We start from the raw sequence: 14,751 nt of genomic DNA on the forward strand, positions 1-14,751 counted from the left end.
GAGACTTTCCAGAAGTTTCACATGGTATTTCTGCTTCCGTCGCATTGGCCAGAACTTGGTTGTAGGGACTGTAAATTACAAGCTGGGCACACTGGTGCTTTGAATGAAATTGGGGTTCTGCTACATAATGAGTAAGTGAAAATGGAGTTTGAGGAGGCAACCATGAGACTCTGCTGTGTTCATGTATATTGAACAGTTCATGTTGTCAGTATTCTTACATCGATACTTGGAGACACAGCACTAAGAAGAACATCCTCCCTTTGTATGAGGATCTCTTTTGAGAGAGATGGAAGCATACATAGTTACTTATAATGAAGTTGTTTATTTCTGCACAAACCTATATAGATATAATCTGCTAGTAAGGAGATAATGGCCAGTAAGGTGTATTGAGAGCTAATTGAAGTCTGGGGGAGAATTGATTAATATATGCTAGCGCATTTAAAATTTAACATTTGATGGCAAATAGGTTGCGATATTTCTAAGAACATTTGATTTCAAAAAGGGGTTTTTAACCTTGTACTTGACTTTCTGAAACACCAAATGTAAAGAAGTACTACATATAATATTTTTGCAAAGACATCACATACTCCCATCATCAAATGATGCTTTGCCTTGTAGCTATGGAGTTAGTCAAATTAAGGAAACAAGATGTAATCAGTGAATAATTACTGAAGCAGATGATAAGGGTCATGCAATGTGAGAGCTGGTAGATTTGTTAGAAATAGCCGAGTGCACCTCCTGCTTGATGGCTGTGTGGTCTGAACCCTCAGACACTGCCGGGCTAACAGAGCAAGCCAGGGGTAAATAGACTAGAATTCTCACTGAGTTTCTGTTCCCACTTGAAGCTGCCCTTTGCAGGAAGAACAAAGCCCTTGCGAATCCAGTTTGGTGCTCTTCTCCTTTTCCTATAAGTGGTAAGTTCCAGTGAGAGCTGAGGAAGGGACCTGTCCAGCAGTTTTCATTCTGTGTCTCTCTTCTCTTTAGGTGTGGCTCTAGAAAAGAGAAAAAAGGCCCGGGCCCAGAACTCATTGTGTTTTCACTCATCCATTCATTAGATGAAATAATGTCTACATTTTAAAGCAGTTGTGGTAGATCCGCCCCAAATGCATCTATCATGTGTAATGCTCCTGATTTTGAAAGCAGTGGTTATACTTGATGGACCCAAGCACTTTGTGGGAATAATGATTTTGTGGGTTTATTACAGTATAGTCTCCAAAAGCTTAAATTATTGTTGGCTGAATGATCAGTTGTGAAGCGTTCACTTACAGTAAGTTTTTACCATGTTGTAGATACTTTGTTTGATACTGGAAATCAAAGGCAGTTTGATTTAAAAAAAAAAAAGTATTCAGACTAGTGGCAGGGGGTGTGTGGGTAGACTTATACATAATACATTGGGATGACATAAGCACCACTGGACACAGTATCCAAGGAGTGCAGAGACTTTTCTGTAAGTCTGGCAGTGAGTTGATCCTTATGATCATTTGTAATGATATAGCCAAGAATAACACATTTAGCTCCAAAACTTTGTATTTAAAGGAAATGAATATACTGCTATTCTCTGTATCTTTGAGTTTTTTATTTTTAATCTAGTCCTTTAAAAACTGATCAAAGTGATACGATTTTTTTTTTTTTTTTTTTTTTTTTTTTTTTTTTTTTTTGTGAAAGACTCAGTCATTCTAGCACTAAAATAAAAAGTGAAACAGTCCTTTAGGCCTTCTGCTGCCACCAGACTCCCCAGGGGGAGCTTCCGTTAACAGTTTGTTTTGCAGAAACATCTAAAGAGCTTACAATTTCTGTGAGTTGGATGCAGATTTATAGAATCATAACATGTAGCTAAGAGAAGGGGCCCAAACATTAATCACGAGAAAGAATAAGTTGTGCAAAAAAAGAAAATACTCTCATCTAAAGTTAACTACGTAACATTAAGAAATACTTAAGAATTTTGAGAATGTTAATATTTATCCTCAGGATTATAAGAAAATCAATCTTTGGAACACATAAAGGCTAGGGACAACCTTAATTATCTTCTGGTTTTGGTTCCCACAAATGCATAGACTGTAGTGGCTGCCTAGTGTAGTAGGAGTCCCCATAAATGCAGAAAAATTTTTTGAATATAACTTGAAGTTTGATCTGTATCTAGATATATTTTTTAAAAACATCTTAAAGAAACAGAACTTCAATGGACTTAAACTTATTTTATGTTCAGTATCTTTAAACGTTTCAGATGTATATGGGGGACACATGGAGTATGGATTACTAGAGGGGTCTCTGCTCTTGGTGTGTCCCTGGGCTTACAAAACAATTGCTGTGCACTGAACGCCCCTCCCCTTTGGCTTGGAGCATTTTCCTGTGAAGTGCTTTCCAGGGCTGCTCTGGAGAGCGCTCCTGGGGGGATTCTGTCACTGGGGCTTTCCCACTTTCCCGCTTCCTGGCATCGGCCTTAGCGGTTGTACATCATTCAGCCCTACTTATCTTCTTGGTGTTTCCTGTCAATAAGTACACTTCTCTTAAAACCTCCCCCATGGCCTGCCAAATCACAACTGGGATTTCCATGTGGTGCTTTGGAATTGGACCTTCTTCTTCAATTTCTGTCCCCTCATTCTTACTGGAAGCCCTTACCCTCCACTGAGGAGGCTCTACGGGGTTCCTTTCAGCAGGCGTGCCTGTGCTTGGAAGTGTCATCCTGGAGCCCAGGCTGCACCCCTGTCAAGTCCATTTTGTTGATGGGTGGATAACTGTGGTAGGCAAAAGGTGTGCAGGGTGGTGTTTAGTGTTCTTTGACTCTTCTCATATACTTCATATTCATTTGCCAGGATTCTACCATTTTTCCCTAGGGAGAGGGTTTAGCTTTTATAGGTTAGTAAGGTGTGTGATTTTTACCTTTCGCCTTTTGCTTGCTGGTCACTGGCAGACAGGCCTCTCTTTCAAGTCGTATGCCCGTTCTCCTCTTTCTTACCTCTCTGCCTGCAGACCAGTTCAGATAGGAATAACTCTGTCATCAGAGCAGATTCCTGGAGATTGAAAGGACCTCTTTGTATTTTCCTCAAGTGTCTGCTAGAGCTTCATTTCTTGTGGGTACATGGTTTATGATCAAGGAGACAGACACTCGTTGAATCAGCTGTTTCCATGTCTTGTCTCTTACCACCTGTTGGTCTTGTCCTCTTAGACTGGCTTCCTCTGACATAGAGGAACCTGTCAGTTCATGGTTCTCAAACTTGCATCTCAGAACCTTGTTCCAGAAAGGGCCAAAACACGATCTCTTTGGCTCCAAGTTCAAAATTTCTAAGATTCTGAATGTCCTGGGTTAAGTCCTATGCACGGCTCTGAGCCAGTCACTTAGAGCTCCAGCCATTGGATAGGGATTGTTGTAAGCAGTTTGTGCATTTCTCTTATTGAAATCTGGAAACGGCTACATGCGGTAGGTAGAGAAGAGAAACTGCATTGTCTGGCCCTGTACCACAAAGCTCGTGCATGTCGGAGCAAGGATTTGAACTCCACATTTGACTGTGGCGTTCTAACCAGTGCCCTCCATGCTGTCGAACTTGTAGTAGCGAGCGATAATGGACCTAATGTAATGCAAAGCCCAGGGCTCCCCAGGCACGGCAGCCTACGAGTTGGGAACTTAAAGATTTAAAATGAACTGCGTTACAGAAGTAAGTTGAGTGGGTCAGTCTCAGTCTCAGTTTCTTAAGTGTGGGGTGGTGAGAAAACATGACTCCCACCCCTCAGCCTGGTGCTTACTAGAAGCATTGTGCTGTGGCTCTGTGGTCTCCAGGATACCCTTGGCCATCGATGCTGGTGGAGATCCCCTGGTGTACTTTGCCAGTCTCTTTTGGTCTTGCTCAGCTCGGGAGGGATGGGAACAGGTGTGTTCATATGGCCACAGATGAGCCTGCTCGGTATGTGTGTACAGATGAGGCCAGGCTGCTCTCTAACCTTGTCCCCGAGCTCCGCTGGGAAATCATGCTGAGAGGTCCTTTCTAGTAGCAGTGAAGGGTGAATGGGAGAGTAGCCACGGCAGCCGTGTTTGCTTTTCCTTTGTTCTTTATAGATAACTGCTTTTAAGTACTTCCGTAGGTTGCATGTTGCAAGTCTTCTTGCAGTGATAGTGACGGATTTCATGCTAGGAGCAAAGAAAAAGGCAGTTTTTCGGTTGTAACTTTTTTCCTCTCTCTCCAAGATTATCCTGAAGGCAATAATTCAAGTGATTATCTTGTTCAAACAACAACATATCTTCCGGAAAACTTCACATATTCACCATATCTACCCTGCCCAGAAAAACTGCCTTATATGCGTAAGTGTCATCTAATTTTGACTTAACTGTTTGCTTGTGTTATAATAAAATAATAAAAACCACGTAGTTTGAGCACTCCATGCTCAGATCATCACTGTGGGTGCTAATGTTTATGTTACATAGCGTATTACGCGATTTTTCTTTTTTTGATGAAGTTTTTTTTTGGAAGGGGAGGGGGATTGAAAAACTGTGGAAAAAGCTCATCCTTTACCCACAAGTAACCTCTATCATGAGTTTGATTTGTATTCTTACAGGTTATTTAAAAAATTTTTTTTACATAAATAGATGGTTAGATAGAAAGTTGTAATGTTGCAAAGGTTTTAAAAATTTGTATAAATGGTCTTAAAGTTACGTAAAGTCTGTAATTTGCTTGCTTTTTTAAAGAACTGTCCATGTTGATACATATAGATCTATTTATTTTCCGTAGCTACCGTATAGTACATCTTTGAATAAATGTACCACATTTCAGTTACCTTTTTCTCTGCTGATGGAAATTTAGGTTATTTCCGCTCTTTTGCTATCACAAAGTAGTAGCATAGGGTGCAGCGTAGTACAGAGTTCTCTGCACGTGGTGTGCATGTGTTTGGGGGTTCAGACCTAGAACTGCAGTTGCTCTATAGGCTGGCTTGAATTTGTACCAAAGCAGCTGGACCAGTTTATATCCCCAGCAGCAGAGCATGAGTGTACCATGTTGATATGGATGGACTTTAAAATTTTTGCTAATCTGAGGAAAATATTTTTTCTCATATGGTAGACAAGAACTGATATCTCACTGTTTGAATGTTCAAACAGTGTTTCTTATTAATAGTAGGTTCAAGTAACATTTTTTAAAAGATTTGTTTATTTGAGAGAGAGGGAGAGTGAGTAAGTAGAGCACAAGCAGGGGGAGGGGCAAAGGCAGAGGGAAAGAATCTCCAGCAGATTCCCCACTGAGCACGGAGCCGAGGTGCACAGGGGTTCAGAGTCATGACCCTGAGATCATAACCTGAGCTGAAATCAAGAGTCAGACACTTAACAGAGTGAGCCACCCAGGCACCCCTCAGTAATTTTAGTTGTGTTTATGAGTGGTTTTACATTTTCTCTCCTGTGACTCAGTCGTGTGCTTTATCAATTCCATATTGACTAATTAGGTTTTCATATTAATTGATGTAAGTTCTTTACGTATATTCCAACAGTGTGGTGTAACAGCTTTTCCAAAGTCCCTGGCTTGTCTTTCCATTTTGTTTATGGGAACTTTTATAGAAGTTTAAATTTATAATGTTTCTAAGTATATCAGTGATTTTTTTTAAAGTTATTGCTTTTTGGTCTTAAGAAAGCTTTCCTTATTACTTGAAGGCCATACAAATACTCTTATTTCCTTCTAACAGTTTTACCATTTTGCATTTAGCTTTCTTTCTTTTAAATATTTTTTTATTTATTTGAGAGAGAAAGAGCTAGAGAGAGAGAGAGAGTAAGCACAAGTGGGGGGCACAGGGAAAGGGAAAAGCAGACTCCATGCTGAGCAGGGAGTCCGATGCATGACTCAATCCTAGGACCCTGGGATCATGATCTGGACAGAAGGCAGCTGCTTAACTGACTGAGCCACCGAGGTGCCCCCAATTTTAAGTATACTCTTTATATATAAGCCTGTATGTTGATTTTTATATAACTAAAATTTAAATAAACATCTTTGTGAATTGCTTGTTTACCCTTGGGTTCTAAAGTGGTATCTGAATGTGTTTTTTATGTCTTTATATGAGTATTCTTTTTTTTTTTTTTCTTTTAAGATTTTATTTATTTACTTGACAGAGATCACAAGTAGGCAGAGAGGCAGGCAGAGAGAGAGTTGGGGGTGGGGGAAGCAGGCTCCCTGTGGTGCAGAGAGCCCAATGCAGGGTTTGATCCCAGGACCCCAGGACCATGACCTGAGCCAAAGGCAGAGGCTTTAACCCACTGAACCACCCAGGCACCCCCTCATGAGTATTCTTTATTGAGGAAATTAACCTTTGCCTGTCATAGTTGTAGGATTTTTTTCAGTTTATTGTTGGTAAATTGTTGATGTTATATATCTGTAATAAAAAAGAGTCACCTTTCAATATCTAAGGCCATGGTTCTCAAATTTTGGAGTACATCAGAATCAGCTGGATAGTCTTTTAAAATATAGATTGTTGTGTTCCACTGTCAGAATTTCAGACTTTGTAGATCTCAAGGAGGGTCTAAGAATTTTCATTTCTAACAAGTTCCTAGATGCTAGTCATCCTTGGGCCATACTTTAGACCCACTAATCTAGACTAGATCCTGGCTCTACTGAGCCTAGGGAACTTTTATCATTATTGGTCCCACCCCATAAGTGATTTTATTAACCTGACAGGGAGCATGGGTATTTAAAAAAAAAAAAAAAAAATTCTCAGTGGTTTCTAATCTTGCTCTCTCTTTGCTGTCTTATAGTAGAAGAGGAAGCTGTGATTTTTGTGGCTGTGTATTTGTCATTTGTTATTGTAGCCTTGGTTTTCTAAAAATGAATGTTTTTGTCTGTGCAGTGCTGAAACCACTAAGTAATGTTCTGCTGAAATATTGATTACAATAATTTCATTTTCATAATTTGCATATTCAAGGATTTATAGTTTTAGGAAATCTTTCTGTTCTTGGTGTACTTGCCATTTTCTTAATTACTGCTTTATGGGTACTAATTAAACTCTGTTTAAAAGCATCTGCCTGCCAGGCCTTCCTACTAGCCCTGTCCTCCTCCAGGCCCATAACTCGTAATTGCTCCTGTCCTGGTGCTTGAGAGATTGTGTCAAGGCTGCTAGGCACTGCCTGTTCTCCAAATGTGCTGGTGCTACTGTTCACTGCTTCCGTCAGTCTTGTGTTCGTCACAGAAGAGGATCACGCGCTTTTAGCTAGCCACCTTTTCACAGAAGGCCTCCTCGTGGGCTTCTGGCTTTGGGTCCGGCACCAACCCCATGTCCAAGTAGAAAATAGGCCACATACCAGAAACTACTTAGAAAGGGGCTGTGGGTACAGCCAATGTAATGAGATTTTTTTCCACGAGGGCCTTGCATGGGCCATGCAGTGGAACCCCTTCACTTAGTCATGTGACCTCTGCAGAGTGGAGCCTCGCTTTACCTGTCTGGAAAATATGGGACTATAGTATCAATTTCACAGTGTTGCAAGGATACAAAGAGGTGCAGTGCTTGAAGCTTGATTGACATTAGTTTGATATTCCCTTTCTTTCTCACAGCTTTGAGGGAGCCAGAATTTGTTATGACCAAGGGAATGAGAAGCCTAGGAGAAATGGGTAGAGTTAAGGGCTTCTATACTTAGCTGCATCCCTAATTTACTTTTAATTAACAGGATTATTTCCCATCCATAATAGAGAACAGCATACTAAAATAACTAAGTGTAAAATCTTATTAAAATGTGGTACAAAATAATTGAATACAATACCTCCCTAAATAATAGTTAAAGGAAGTCTGTGTAGGAAGATCTCCTTTGATGAGACCTGTCCATGTATGCAAGATACTTAATTCTCTTACATTCACCAAAAGCGAAGTGAGGGCTTAAAATTGGTATTTGATTATCTGGCTAGAATTTTTTTTTTTTTAATTTTTCTCTAGTGTAACAATGGGACTAGAGCACTGGATTGCCATAAAGATAAAGTTGGAACTTTTCCAATTGGAATTTAGATAAAATCGATTTCACAGATTTCAGCAATATTTTACCTTCAATCAGTTACACTCTAAAATCTATTTTAATGTGTGTTATTTATACAATATGAATGACTTCTTTGTCAGTGTTAGTATTTATAGATTCTCCAGAGGGCTTAATCCACTTAGCTTTTTAAAATTTATGTGAGACTTCCATGCTAACGAAGTAAAGTAGAAATTTCACTTTATCTAGAGGTTAAACATAGTAAGTGCTTAATGTGAATGTTTTGATTTTTCTGAGTAAAGGAGAGCTAGAAAATGTCATTTGTATACTTTGCAGTATTAAGGTAGACTTATCTGGAGTTTTCCTGTCTTTTAATCCTTAATTCAAATAGAATACATTTGTAGCAACTTCCATGTATTTTGTCCTTACTGTTTGTGGAATAGTTCCCTTTAGGGTTTAAACCTGATAATTGCAATAGTTTTGAGATGCAATAATTTTTGAGATGAATTTAAATAATTCAGTTGAAAATCAGCAAAGAAGGACAAGGTAAACAAATACACCTAAAAGATTGCTTAGGGTGACAAACCATCGTGCATGTGTTTTTGTAAAAAGGGAGATGGGAGCCGTTTTAGAGTAAAACACATGTAGTGTTCCTGGGTTGTTCACAGGGACAGGCAGAGGAGAAACAAAGCTGAATATGATCCCGTGTCCAACCAGCTAGAGCAGGTAGTGTGCTCAGAGAAAGGCAGTGTGCTCATTGCTATGAATGGTTTATTGTGTGATGGAAGGATTCAGGGTTCATTCTAGAAGGAGGGAGATGTCAGTGAGAGGTGATGTTGTAATTGGGTCTTGCAAGATTGTTCAGTAGGCAGCTGAGGTAACAGGGTCAGAGCACCAAGGGTTCTGTGTTTTAAAAACAGAGGGTGGTCTGCTGTGATCAGGGTAGGTGTGTGGTGGGGTGTGTGGGAAGTGAGGCTGGACAGGGAGGTGAGAGGCCTGAGGGCCCTGTGGGTTCCATGAATCCCTGGGCATCCATGAGATAGGCCTCAGATGGAGCAGAGCCCCTGAGCCTGTATGCCAAGGTTTGAGTTAATGCCCTCTGTGCATATCTGGAGGGTGAGTGTGTACAGTTTTCAAAGGATTGGGGCAAAAGAGGATAAAACACAAACAAAAACCATTGCTTTAAGCAGATGAATAATATGACTAAGATGGTATTCAGAAAGATTATTCTGATGAGAAGTTGAAAAATGGATGAGAACAGGGAAACACTAGAATCTGAAAGCTTTCTGAGGGGGCCAAGAGGAATGACAAGAGCATGTGCTGAAATTGTGGCATCGGAGAGAGCATGGGGCACCAGAGAGAACTCCAGGGCACCACTGGCCAGATGGAGTGACCAACTAGGGGATCGGGGTTCATGAGCAGTTTCTGACCTGGCGACTGTTCATGGAAACAAGTAATACAGGATAAACAACACATTTGACGTTTCTGAGGAAGTTAATGAGGAAGTTAGTGTTGGGCCCGTTCTGTTTAAAGTTCGGAAGAGTTGATCTGGGGTCTGAATTTCATCAGAGAGATCCAGGTTGGAAATAGAGGAAGTGAGACCGATGCTAAGAGTGGGTCTCTGGAGAACACCAGCACTTGTGGGGGTAAGGGGGCATCTACAGATGAAGGGAAACAGTTGGTCACAGAGCAGTGTCCCAGAGGCTGACGAGAAGAGAGTTTCAAGGAGAGAGTGTTCTGTCTTGTGACGCACCTCAGAGTAGGTGGGAGGAAACCTGTGAGGAGCCATAGAATTGAGCAAGAAGAAAGTGGGGACCACCGCCAGCGCAGCGTCAGTAGAGGGGTCGGGTAAGAGGCAACATATACTGTCTGGAGAAGTGATGCAGAGGTGTGTACAAGCCAGTCAGTTTAAAAAAAAAAAAAAGTTTGGTGGGAAAGGGAAAGAGAAGGTAAGGTATCAGGAGGGGGTGGGGGCAAGGGAAGAACTCTTGGGGAAGATGTGGACGTGAACGAGTTTTAGGCATTACAGAAAGACAGGAGATGGGAAGTAGAAGGGAGCAGAAGGGAGGTATCCACAGAGCCAGATTCTGGAGATATGTATAGGAAACAGAAATATGCTCAGGCCCAGGAATTAGCCTTGGAAAATAGGACCACTTCTCCCCTGAGGCAAGAGGACAGGTCATTTGGAGATGAGGTGGAGAAAGTTAAGGGGGTTCGTGCCAGTTGCTTCTGTGTTGCTAATAAAGTGGGAGGCCACATATATCTAAGAGGTTGATCTAGGACTGAGCAGTGTGAAAGGGAGAAGTAAATATTTAAAAAGTTGTTGTAGGGAATGAAAAGTGGAGCCAGCTAACCACAAGTTAAAGGTGACTAACGGGTTAGCCAAAAGAGCCCCTCACCTTCCCTGAGGGGTCAAAATGCACAAATATTGTGACACTTATTTTTGTTGAAAGCTTCCTATGTTCAAGGCAGTGTATTAGGTACTATCACTAAGGATGAGATTAGTGTGCTGATGTGATTTTCTTTAGTGGTATTTATTGGGTAGAGGATTCAAGCATGGACAATTATTGATCAGGTGTGTCAGGTCAGGAAGGGGGGGCAAGTAAGAGTATTTGTGAGTGAATAGGTGTGGCTTAGTCTATTTGGGCTGCTAAAAAATACCGTAGACTGGAGGGCTTAAACAGTAAGTGTTTATTTCACAGCCTTGGAGCCCAGAAGTGTTAAAATTAAAATGCTATAGCAGGTTCAGTGTCTGGTGAGGACCTGATTCTTGGTTCACAGATGGCCATCTTCTTACTGTGTCCCCACGTGGTGGAAAGGGCGAGGGATGTCTTTGGGATCTCTTTTATAAGACTCCTGACCCTGTTTATGAAGGCTCTGTCTTCATGACCTAATCGCCTTCCTAATACCATCATGTTGAGGGTTAGGATTTTGACATACGAATTTTAGAGGCACAAACATTCAGCTCCTTATAAAGGGCTGTGATGGGGTAGAGCTCATAGAGCTGTGTTTCTCTGAGTGTGGTCCAGGGATCATCTGCACTAGAATCAGCTTGGGATACTGGTTAGAAATGTAAGCCTCTAAGTCAAACCCCTGATCCACAGGGAAGGTCAGGTTTTTTGGCTGCACACCCCAGAATACAGTCTAGCTTGGTTTGAGGAGAAAGGGAATCTGTGGAGAGATCCCAGGCAGTCCTCAGAAAACCTGGGTGGCATAGAGTTAGGGTTAGAGGCTGAATAGCTGTGATGAGACCTAGACTCTTGCTGAAGCATCTCTCGCTTTCACTTGGCAGAGGTCGCAGTTTCCCCCAGGGTGCTCAGGTCTGGAGATCAGAGTACCCCCCACCCCAAACTGGAAGCTTCTGTCACTGCTTTTACCAGAAGGTAGTTTTGTAAAGTGCCCCTGTCCTCATGGCGTTGTCTTCTGCTTAAATGCTCCTGCTGGTGTGGTTGGTCACATGACTGCTCCTGTCTGCTAGAGAGGAAGGGCAAGTAGGTTCTAGCTTCTTCCTCTGGAAGGCAGGACTCGGTGGTGGGCTGTTCAGACACTTGAAATGTGTTCACAGGGGTGTCTACTGACATAGGAGCTTTGAGAACGGGGCCAGTGACCCTCATTTTAAACAGTCATGCCTGGTGATTCTTAGCCATACCACCAAATTTAGTGAGCTTATTAGAAGCCAGCTAGATGGGGAAAATGAGGATATAGCAGAGAGAATTTGAAGCCAGAGCTGACTGGCTTTCAGCTCTGATGGTGCCCATCATTCTAGGTGACCGTGATGCTTAGGGTTACAGATCTGGGTTGATGGACAGGGAGGGGAGAGTAAGTCCCTCTCTGTAAACAAGGCTGGACATTAGAAGGTGGTATGATTAACAGTCATAAACGTGAAAGGAGGTGAATACATGAAAGAACAAAGTAAACATTTTTTTTTTAATTGTAGCTCTAAGTCTGTGGAATACGTTCTTTTAACCCTGACTCCAGGATGGTAGACCTAGGAAAGTGAGCACTTAGCACAGTTTGAAAGGAAGAGTAATTGTTCATTTAAGATGAGGAGTGGGGAGATATTCTAGAAAAAACACTGAGGTGCTACACATGGAAATTTCTTGGCAGTGAAATGGTTCTAGAAAATACATTTGAAATCACAAGAGGAATATACGACATACTATATTTTCTTTTCTTTCCTTTTCTTCTCTTTCTTTCTTTCTTTCTTTCTTTTTTTTTGATATCTCATATTTTCCTGACAAGGCACACCATTAATTTTATAATGGCTTTTTGGGAACAAGGAAGAAGCAATGCATTAAATGCACACATTATGGGGTATATCCTTATATCAGGATGCTAAAACATAAATGAGTGCGTGTGTCAGAGTTGAGGAAATAAGTAATAGTTATACACTGTGACAATAGAGGAGGTTGACATCATCTTAACAGTCAAGGACTAGGAAAATCATTTGGAAGAATGTGATAAAGGCTGTGAGAACGTCTGGGCTGAAACAAGGGCCTATTGGGTGGTTAGAAGGCCTGGGTGGGGACAAAAATCAGGTTTCAGTTAGTCATCCAGAGTAAAGCAGGAGAAAACTATAGCAAGGGAAGAAGTCAGATGTTAAGAACTGTGTGTTGTGGGCAGGATCAGGGGGTGAGAACTTGGGCTGGCTGGGAGCTGTTATTTGGGGTCATCTACTTGGGGGGCACCTTTTGCACGAATGTCTTATAGGCATATTTTAGCACTTGATGGAGCCAGTGGGTGGAAGCATAGGTTGAAAGGAAGCCGAAGAAAGAGAGGTGAGACAGGATTTGGACACGGCCAGCTTTACCCTTCTTACCCATTCATTCGTTCGTTTGCTCATTCATCTAGTGTCCAGGCATTGGTCATGTGGGGCTAAAAACGACTCTGTGTTTAGAATACTTAGATTTGGGGGGTTCATGAGTGGTGTTAAGTGTCCGACACTTGGTTTCAGGTCATGATCTCAGGGTCATGAGATCAAGCCCTGCATCGGACTCCATGTTCAGTGAGGGGTCTCCTTGAGATTCTCTCTCTCCCTCCCTCCCTCTCTGCACCTCTCCCTGCTTGCATGCTTTCCAAATGAATAAATAAATAAAATCTTTTTTTTAAAAAAAGAAGAATTCTTAAATTTGGTTACTTTAGGAGTAGTTGAGTAAGAAATTACTTGTGTAAACAGACATAAAATTCCAGAGTTTTGGGTGCCTGGGTGGCCCAGTCAGTTAAGCATCTGCTTTCAGTTCAGGTCATGATCTATGGGTCCCGGGTTCAAGCCCCACATCGGCCTTCCTGCTTGGTGGGTAGTCTGCTTCTCTCTCCGCCCCCCCCCACCCCTCTCCATTGCTTGTTCTCTCTCTCTCTCTCAAGTAAATAAATAAAATCTTTTTTAAATTTTTTTAAAATTCCAGAAGCTGAGAAGCCTAAGTAATTCCCCATTGGGAATTGGCAGTTTCTGGTGTTGGTTCCAAAGGGGACAGTGGGTGACTGGGGACAAGATGACTGATGTAACCAAATGGCCTTGAGCTGTGTTCAGGCAGCCGTCCAGAGGGTAGAGGAGACAATGGGCTCTCTTACCATAAAAATCATATTTTGACTTTGGGGTGGAATTCACCCGATGGGATATTTCTTCAGGAAATTCAGGTCTTTCTCAACACTTGTCATCAGATCATTGGGCTATGTGCATTTGACGCCCTGAGGGTGAAGTGGTAATAAAAAGCCAGAGTACCCAGAATTAGGCTTTAGATACCAAGAAATAGATAATAGGCCCTAAGCCGAGTGAAGGAGTCATTGAAAGATGTTGATTTATAGGGAAAACAACTCCCTGGCTAGAGATAATATATGCCTTAAATTTTACTTGAAATGTAAAAAAAATATAAATGTAGGTAGTTCATATGTATTGATTATTCTTTTAAGAATTATATTTTAATTTTTTTTTTTTTTTTGAAAGGGGAGAGAGCATGAGATTAGGGAGGTTCAGAGGGAGAAGCAGACTCCCCTCAGAGCAAGGAGCCCGACGCAGGACTTGATCCTGGGACTCCAGGGTCATGACCTGAGCCGAAGGCAGTCACTTAATCTACTGAGCCACCCAGGCATCCAAGAATTACATTTTAATAGAAAAAGTAGTATCCTAAGTCATGTCATGCGATACCATATGGTGCACACTACCGTGAGCCTATGGTTTGGGCCTGCACATACCTAATGGGCCCCAGACCCATTTAGGTTTCCAAACTGTGTGGCATTATTGCATGTCTTGCTAATTCAGCATTAAGAAGTTACAGTAAATGACATATATAACCAATGATGCAACCATGTTTTTCTCACACATAAAATAAATAGTTTGGTGTGCAGGCTTAGTTGGCAGGACAAATGGGTAGCTTACACTCCATTTCATTCTTCCACTTGATCCCAGCTGAGGCCCAGATCTTTCCTTTCTAACCCCAGTTCTACCTTTAGAATGGTGAAAATCAAGATTTGATAAATTATGTTATTTATGTGCTGATGAAACTACTAGATACATTGATTTCAGCAAATATATTTATTTTTCGACCTTTTAATTTCTAAGTGGGGAATGAGCACGCATTCTCATTGGAAGAGCTCAGATTAGCACAGGTGCGGCATGAAGATTGGGGGTTCTCTGTGGAGCTCAGTGGGTCCTTCCACTCCAGTTGCCCTTGAAATCTCAACAAATGAAATAAAGGGGGCTAGCCTGGCTGATTGCTTACTTCTCCACAAGTAAAGAGAGATGTGTCCTCTCCTGGTATCAGTGCACTGAAGTGCTTCTTTGAGTGGCACCTGAAGGGGACATCCAATATGTAAAGGAGATGAAAGTA

The 14,751-nt window shown here is 41.6% G+C and overlaps 1 protein-coding gene across 3 annotated transcripts in view; it reads left to right on the forward strand.

Moving 5' to 3' along the window:
• The window catches only part of B4GALT6 (beta-1,4-galactosyltransferase 6), a 66,733-nt gene that overhangs the window by 24,585 nt on the left and 27,397 nt on the right, over nucleotides 1-14,751 (forward strand). For 2 of the 3 annotated variants that reach the window (XM_032310299.1, XM_032310302.1), the window contains exon 3: nucleotides 4,181-4,294. The exons of the other annotated variant lie outside the window; for it this stretch is intronic. In XM_032310299.1, coding sequence (XP_032166190.1) covers nucleotides 4,181-4,294 — 114 coding nt within the window. The remainder of the gene's footprint in view (nucleotides 1-4,180; nucleotides 4,295-14,751) is intronic. 3 annotated transcript variants of the gene reach the window in all.

The sequence above is a fragment of the Mustela erminea genome, chromosome 13, assembly GCF_009829155.1.
Source record: "Mustela erminea isolate mMusErm1 chromosome 13, mMusErm1.Pri, whole genome shotgun sequence".
NCBI lineage: Eukaryota > Metazoa > Chordata > Mammalia > Carnivora > Mustelidae > Mustela > Mustela erminea.